Here is an 8216-nt window from a genome sequence, read left to right on the forward strand (position 1 = left end):
AACCTGGCGCTGGATATCCACGCACTCCCCCGTCAACATACATCCCTGGATGTGAGTTAAGAGACGTCACAGAGAACACGTTACCAGCCATTTGTTTGCCATTGTTGCAGTTTTGGAACTTCAATCCCAATTCCTCATCCCTCTTGTGCGGAGGAGTGTATCTCCCTCCCCTGGCAGATTCTGGACTTCGTGTTTCCCCCAAGCGGCGATTTTCACCTGCTTGAGAAATTCCTGAACCCTGGCCTTGATCTTTTAGCAATTTAACGTCAGTTTCTTGGAGTTCCGCGTTTTCTGGTGTAACAGCCTCTCCTCTTACAGATTTCCTCCATTCCTTCATTTCTGCCACAAATTCCATCATAACAGTAGAGAAAGTTTGGGTCATTTCCTTGAAATCACAGCGGATATTTTTCTCCATAGCCAACATAAAGTTCAGCGAAAACCCGTCACCACCAGAAATAGCAATTCCTTCTTTCATAGTTTCTTCCTCGAACTGGTGTACAAGCCTTTCAACCGTTCTTCCTTCTGCATCAGTTTCTTCCTCCTGTGAACGATGACTTTTTCCATGTGAAGGAGGAATTCCTTCATTCTTCTCAGTACGCTTTGGAGGCATTTGGTCCCACCGGGCGTGCCAACTTGTTTGTCACGAAAATTTGCGGGCGTGCCAGGCACGTGTTCGTGCCAAAATTGTGAAATAATCTGACTCCGTTTACCAAGCGTTGCGAGTCTCGATTCGGTCGTAAGTTCTAACTCCCTCGAAATGTCTCCAAAAATAAGAACATAAAATGAAGAATATACTGAAATTAAAGGTGGAATTCATAAACAACATCAACATTCATTATGCTGCCATGAATTTGATCGACACTTTTACAAGAAAGTCGGAGGAATACATCAAAATTCAAATACTGACTATTAGAAATCGAAATAAATGAACATAGAATTGATGGAATTCTGCAGAAATTATGCTGTTGATTTTTGTCGGGGGTCTCTTTCTGATTCCTCATTCTGCTTTTGTCACACTCCATAGGGGAGTTTCAACCATATTCCACGATCACTCCACGTTTTCCATATTGGGTAATGGATGTAACCGGCCGCAACGTTCTTTTCTTGGACCAACTGTCTGCATCTCTTGTGGGCCAAATGTTGGGCTTTGTTTGTGGGCTTTTTGGATTATTTTTTAGGCACAACAAATATATTATTACAATAAGAATTAGGAAGCAGTGGAAAAACAGAAACCCTCATATGATCTCTACAGTGGGAACAAAGAGAACCATCTCTTTGCCATGGCAAAGCATTGTTCCGGCATGTATTCCGAGGCTGCATGACCTGCGCCCTGCATAACACGATACGAACAACATCAAATTACATTTTTAGTCTCTTCACGTGCTTACCAAAACGAGTCGTGAAGTCGACTTTTTCTTGCCTTCACAGTGGCAAACGTGAGAGAGGCCAGATCACTTTTCTTGTATTTCTCTGTGTATCTACGAGGGTAAGTACATAGAATTAAATTAAATCCACAGTCTACATATTCAATTTCAAGAAACGTGTATTAAAGAATATGTAGGCCAGATAAGAATCGAAAACCAACCCTGCAACTTGGCCATCAACGGTCCATGGCCTCCATTCATCTTCGATGGTTAGATTGAGAATGCGGATCCATTTTAGAGTACTCGTGTAGGGCACCAACAAGTCATGATCTCCACTGGAAACGAGAAATACATAGTTACAAACAGCTAAACACCATAGAAAATGTGAGCTGGTTAAGCACCTGTAGATCAAAGCTTCATATCCTTTGTCAAGTAGAAGTTGATGGTGTGGGAGTGCACTTTCTACATCAGATTCGTACAATAAGCTCCTATTACATCTTTTCCAGTAATCTTTAATCATTCCCTGGTCATTCATTCACATTCAAATTTAAGTTAACGATCTATACAGGAGCAGATAATTCTTCATGTTTGTATGTTAACGTACGAATGTACCTTTCTGACATAAAGAGCTTCCTGTACGGACGGATCGTTTGCCCAGACATAAGATGTCACGTGATTCTCAATCTGCAATTAAAATTACTTTATACATGGGAAATTATTATCAGAAGGTTTTATTGGGAAATTGGATTGCTATATATGTGAACTAGTAAGAACATATGTTTTTACAAGGCACCACGAGTCCTCTTGTTTAGACATGAGAAGGAAGTCGATGGGGTCGTTTTCTATGATCATTTGACTCTCCGTAAAATCATCACCTTTTGGAGGTGACAGGTCACACTTTGGTACCAAAATATGCTCCATTTTTATATTGTCAGTGCACTGCAATAAAACAAGCTAAGTGAATTATTGTAAGAGCAGCAGCTAACTTGCAAATAATAATAAATCAGAAGAAATTGTAATCTTCACCTGATGGATGAGTTGAAGAACATGAAGGCATTCATAATTATTTGGGTCCGGATTTAGATATTCCCCGTTGCAGCTATTCTTTGCTCGCTGAAACCAAGTTACCGGTAACGATGTTTGGATATATCCAATGAATTACTTAGTACTAGAGGGGTATTTAGCCGAGGTTTATTCTAAAATATATTACCACCTATTAAAGATTATTGTAATGTCATTCTGGAGATTGAATGAAGGTTGCTGTTTGTCAATCAAGTTTAGCTATATAATGTTCTCAAGCCAACAAATCTTGTCAGAATGCAGAATAAGCTAACATTGATCCAATCACCAAAACTGCATGTATTCATCGACGATCTACCGGTGTCTCTAAGTTTGCTACCCTACATTTATATAGGTAACTCAAATTTTACTTTCACAATCGATGTGTCTTGACATTACAATCAACCATCCTTTAAACCACAAAAACTTACTCTGAGTAGAGTAAAGCAGTCCAGAAAAATTTTACCTCCCCCTTTTTAATTTTCTCGTTGAGAGAGAAGTTGGAATAAAAAACTACCTCATAATATTCATCTGATATGAGTGCCATTCGGTGAGCATAAAGAATCTGCTCATTAAAATGGCTTTCTCGATCTATTGGTGAATTTCCAGTAAGGTATCCCTGGTTCATTTTTCCAAAGTCGTTAATATGTCAATTCTACCTTAAAATATCATATAAGAAAACAAGAATATCATCAAGAAAAAGTTCCAAGGATATCAGTTTACTTTGAGGCGTATTCTAGGATGAAGTCCTGCTTCATTTCCTACAGTTGCAGCATAAGTTGAATCAGGAAAGAGAATCAAATTAAATTCAATCCAATCATCAATTATACCCTACCTTTCACTATTTTTAATGCAACCATGGGCGCAACTTTGCCTCCATAAGAACCGCCGCCAACATAGAGGCGATTTTTCCTAAACAAAGGGTGATTCAACAACCACTGCAATTTTCATATTAGCATCAAATCCACAATAAAAACACAAACATCCATAAAACAACAGCAGGGATGGTAAATGCCTAGGCAACATTAAGGTTACCTTCCTCAAAAACATGTAATAATCCCACGTTGATTCGGTGTCGGAGGAAGTGTAGACTTGCGATGTATTTATATAGGAGAATCCAGTTCCAACGGGGGCGTCTATGAATATAATGCTGGCGAACTGAAAACATATCATGCAACAGCATATATGATCATCACATAGGTGATTAAAACACAGAGATTTGAAGCAAGAACACAGATGAATGAAGTGTATTAGATGTTTAAACCTTTGTCCATGAATATGGATTGTATACTAAATCAGGTAAGCTTCCATTAAAGGTTGAAAAATCAAAACTCAAGGGACCTGCACATACGCACGATCAAAAACCAATCAGACCATAATATTATTTAGTAGTTGTCATAACTCATATTATTGGTTATTTTTAAATTTTTAAAACAGAATTTATTCAGTTAAAGGCAAGGACGAGCGTCGTTACCGATCTCATACACGAAGGCGGAAAACCCAGAGCACCCGGGTCCACCCGCAATCCAAAACAAAAGCGGATCCTTATTCGGGTCTCCTTCAGACTCTACGAAGTAATAAAACAACTGACGTTCTCCATTTTCGCCCAAGCTAATATACCTGAAGTTAAGGGATGCCAAATCCTAAGGCATTTGAAAGCTAAATTCCTTCTTCCAATCAAATAAACATTTCCGTGGAAGTAAAATTTTATGTATTCAAATAATTTTCAGAAACGACGATATATATTTGAAATGGAACTAGTGGTGCAAACGCAGACAATGCTTCTGTAATTTAACGGTGCTTTTGGTTGTGTGATTGCGAGGTGGAAGTTGCCAAAAAGAACTGCGAAACAAATATGATCATCAAATCAACTCACCCGGTTTCGAGCTTGAAAGGTAAAGTACCCGGATAGCCCGGCAAAGTCTTGATAATATTCGAATCTGCGGCATAGGCGGAGGCGGAGGATAGGATGAACAAGAAAATAGCAATGAAATTCAAGCGTAGTTTCGAACTCACGTATCCCGCCATGCCAGTTTGCTCGGTGGCAGTGCTGTTCACCGGTTATTTTCCTTTTAACCAAGAGCTGGTGCTAATGCCAGAGCTGTTCCCTAATAGCCAAATATATATTTTTTTATGTGAAAAAAATATTGCGACAAGCAATCCATAATTTTTTATTCGAATCTACTCCCGCAACTATAGAATTACAAATTTAAAAATGAATTTATCTTATTTTTCAGAATTTTGAAAAAATAAAATCAAAGAAAATCTGAAACGACAGAGACATTTTAAATATTATTATATTATTATTATATTATTATAATGTGTAGATTTTTCCTGAAGTCATTTATTGTCTAGACCAGCCACCATGCAACATATATGATTTCGTGTAATTTTATTCTTTAATTTATTAAAATTTTCTAATATTTATATGCAATCCTCTCATTAGTATACTGTATTAGGGAATATTTTACCTTACATGTGGGAGCAGTGCCCATGGATCAATGATCTAGATTTAGCCACAAGTACATGGGATCCACTATTTTTTTTTAAAATCACAAATGTGGCTAAATCTGGACCATCTAAATTTTGTGACGACACTGCCCTCACAGGTATGGATCGAACGAACTCTGTACTAGATCAATTGGTGTGTTTCCTGTAAGGAATCTCAGGTTCATTTTTCCAACGTCGTTAATATGTCAATTCTATCTTAAAACTTCTTACACGAAAACAAGACTAATATCAAAAAAAGTTCCAAGGATATCAGTACTTTGAGGCGTATTCTAGGCTGAAGTCCTGCTTCATTTCCTACAACTCAACATAAGTTGAATCAGGAAAGAAAATCAAATTAAATTCAATCCAGTCATCAATTGTCAAAAAAGTTAAAGCATCACTCATTATATGATACCTTTTGCTATTTCTAAAGCAACAATGGGATGATTCAACAACCACTGCAATTTTTAATCTTAGCATCAAATCAATAATAAGTGCACGAGCCTGCATGGGCTTAGCTCAGTTGGTCAGCAGCAGTGATTCTTGGAGCAATGACCAGGGATCGAGTCTCGCAAGCGGCAGTGTGAGAGTTAAATTCCCTCCAATGAGAGGGAGCTCTTTGTGCACGGCGTAGCATAAGGTCTAGCTCCTGCTTGTTGGCTGAGTCACGATGATTTACCTCCTCTCACAATCCTGTCTGACTAGGTGTGAGGGGTCCATAAGGTGAGCGATTTCACTTTGGAGCAATAATAAGTGCACGATAAAAATGAAAAAAACATTCCCTTAAATAGTTTTTTCCAATAAACTATAGCATGGATGGTAAATGCCTAAGCAACATTAAGGTTACCTTCCTCAAAAACATGTAATAATCCCACGTTGATTTGGTGTCGGAGGAAGTGTCGACTTGCGATGATGTACAAATTGATGGGTAAAGGAAAGGACGAGCGTGCAGGTTACCGATTTCATACACGAAGGAGGAAAACCCAGAGCACCCGGGTCCACCCGTAATCCAAAACAAAAGCGGATCCTTATTCGGGTCTCCTTCAGACTCTACGAAGTAATAAAACAACTGACGTTCTCCATTTTCGACCAAGCTAATACACCTGAAGTTATGGGATACCAGATCCTAACATTTTTTGGAAGTAAATTTTCCCGTAATATATATTCTAATGATTTTCAGAAATGACAATATATATTTGAAATCGAACTAGCGGTGCAAATTCAGACAATGCTTCTTTATCTTAACAGTGTTTTTGGTTGTGTGATTGCGAGCTGGAAGTTGCCAAAAAGAACTGCGAAATAAATATGATCGAATGAACTCACCCGGTTTCGAGTTTGAAAGGCAAAGTACCCGGATAGCCCGGCAAAGTCTTGATAATATTCGAATATGCGGCGGCGGAGGCGTGGATGAACAAGAAAAAGAGCATTGAAATTCAATCGTAGTTTCGAACTCACGTATTCCGCCATGCCCGTTTGCTCGGTGGCGGAACAAGCGTAGTTTCGAATTCAGTTGTTCACCAATAATTGCTGTTTTCACAAAGAGCCGGTGCTAATGCCAGAGCAGTTTCCTTATAGCCAGATATGTTTTTTTTTTTAAAAAAAAAAAAAGAAATGTTGCAAACAACTGAACAAGCCATCATTTTTAATTCGAATCAAATCCCAAAAGTACTGAATTATCATTTTAAAAATTGAATTTTATCTTAATTTTAAAATTTTGGAGAAAAAAATACGAAAGGAAAAAGACATTTCCTATAGTAAGAAAGCAACAAGTTTTAAATATCATTATTATATTATAATGCGTAGAGTCTCCCCTCCAAATTAAGCTATTTATCGTCTACACCTGCCACCACGCAACATATGATTTCACGTGATTATTTTTTTAAAAAAAATTGTTGTTGAAAATAATATATTGAATATTGAAAAAGTAATAGTTGAATATTTGAATGTTGTAAATAAGAGTTGTAAAGTTAGAAATTTGTGTGTGATGATGTATTTTATTTTTTGGATTATGTGTAATGAAACTCTATAAATAGATCTCTCATTTGTGAAGAAAATCACAATTGATTAGAGAGAAAAATATTATAAAGTGTGTTGGTTGGTAAATTTTGAGAGTTTGAGATTTTTACTTTTTACCATAAATTTTTACTTTTTCACAACACGTTATCAGCACGAAGCTCTAAAAGTCCTACATACTATTCCAAGCTCCAAACAGAAGAAAAAGGTAACAAAAGTAATAATATTTATTTTACTGTTATTTATTTATTGTGTATTTATTTAATATACAATATAATGTTATTACTAGAAATAATAAAAATAAATTTTCATAAACTTGTTATAAATCCTGGGAGGATGTTAAGACGACATCTCACACTCCCGGTAAGGGATACGACAAGTATAAAATCCTATAAGGTTTTTAAACAAAATAAATTATGACACTCATTATAATATTATGATATGATATACATAATTATTTAAACATGTCTAATATTATATACATCATATTATTACCATAAAATTATACAAATACATACCTTTATTTTTTTGTACACCAACGGTCATACATGGTAAAAAACGGCTAGTTTTTGCCCTATAAATATGATCTCACAAACACATTCAATCACTCCAACTTTTTCTTCTTCTCTAAAAATTATTCATCATCAAATTTTTCGAAGAAAAAAAGAAGATGGCTTTCTCAAGGATATTTGTAATTATTTTGGTTATCATACTCACGAGTCTTGTATTTATCGGAGAATATCCTCCTCGTGCGTTTTCTTTATTTTTACAAATACTTGTACTTGTTGTTTATCCGTTACTTTGTATTGCAATATTTATTAACTAATAAAATGCATCGTAATTTTTTTTAGTACCACCATGTCAAATTTAACAAAGCTCGAATTTATTGCGCTCGACATCACGGGAAAGAATTATATGCCATGAACTCTAGATGTAGAAATGCATCTTGAGTCATTGGGTCTAAGCGAGACCATTAAAGAAAATGGCATATGCACGTCACAAGAAAAGGCAAGAGCCATGATATTTTTGCGTCGACATCTTGACGATGGATTGAAATGTGAATATCTGACTGAAAAAAAATCACATGGCTTTGTGGAAGGGATTAAAAGAAAGATTTGAACATATAAGGGAAGTTATACTTCCGACCGCCCGGGATGAATGGAATACACTGAGATTCCAAGATTTTAAAAAAGTCAGTGATTACAATTCGGCGATGTATAGAATAATCTCGCAATTAAAATTTTGTAGACATGAGGTCACAGAATCTGAGATGCTTGAAAAAACATTTTC

At 36.4% G+C, this 8216-nt stretch overlaps 1 protein-coding gene across 3 annotated transcripts; it reads right to left on the reverse strand.

Annotated features, from left to right (window-relative positions):
- Positions 1–856: 856 nt before the first annotated feature.
- Positions 857–6434, reverse strand: LOC140841901 (serine carboxypeptidase-like 11). Of its 3 annotated transcripts, none has more exons than XM_073209630.1 (14): positions 6237–6434; positions 5871–6016; positions 3688–3764; positions 3459–3581; positions 3259–3361; positions 3147–3184; positions 2941–3042; positions 2391–2477; positions 2151–2303; positions 1977–2048; positions 1766–1887; positions 1586–1699; positions 1421–1478; positions 857–1330 (listed from the first exon to the last, which is right to left on the reverse strand). In XM_073209630.1, the coding sequence occupies exons 1-14, from the start codon at positions 6338–6340 to the stop codon at positions 1247–1249; spliced, it is 1383 nt and encodes a 460-aa protein (XP_073065731.1). In that variant the 5' UTR covers positions 6341–6434; the 3' UTR covers positions 857–1246. The 3 variants fall into 3 exon arrangements, with proteins under 3 accessions (XP_073065731.1, XP_073065730.1, XP_073065729.1); XM_073209629.1 differs by lacking the exon at positions 5871–6016 and adding an exon at positions 3898–4043 and having other exon boundaries at positions 860–1330; XM_073209628.1 differs by lacking the exons at positions 5871–6016; positions 6237–6434 and adding exons at positions 3898–4043; positions 4300–4546 and having other exon boundaries at positions 861–1330.
- Positions 6435–8216: the final 1782 nt, after the last annotated feature.

The sequence above is a fragment of the Primulina eburnea genome, chromosome 9 (genome assembly GCF_022965805.1).
Source record: "Primulina eburnea isolate SZY01 chromosome 9, ASM2296580v1, whole genome shotgun sequence".
Classification (NCBI taxonomy): Eukaryota; Viridiplantae; Streptophyta; class Magnoliopsida; order Lamiales; family Gesneriaceae; genus Primulina; species Primulina eburnea.

What these genes read in the sequence shown, in the direction of transcription:
- LOC140841901 (XM_073209628.1), bottom strand. Translation starts at nt 4,451, where the DNA reads ATGGCGGGATACGTGAGTTCGAAACTACGCTTGAATTTCATTGCTATT. An exon ending in CCTTTCAAGCTCGAAACCGG is followed by an intron (nt 4,044 to 4,299) that starts GTGAGTTGATTT and finishes CCTTAACTTCAG; the next exon opens with GTATATTAGCTTGGGCGAAA. An exon ending in AAGCTCTTTATGTCAGAAAG is followed by an intron (nt 1,888 to 1,976) that starts GTACATTCGTAC and finishes ATGAATGACCAG; the next exon opens with GGAATGATTAAAGATTACTG.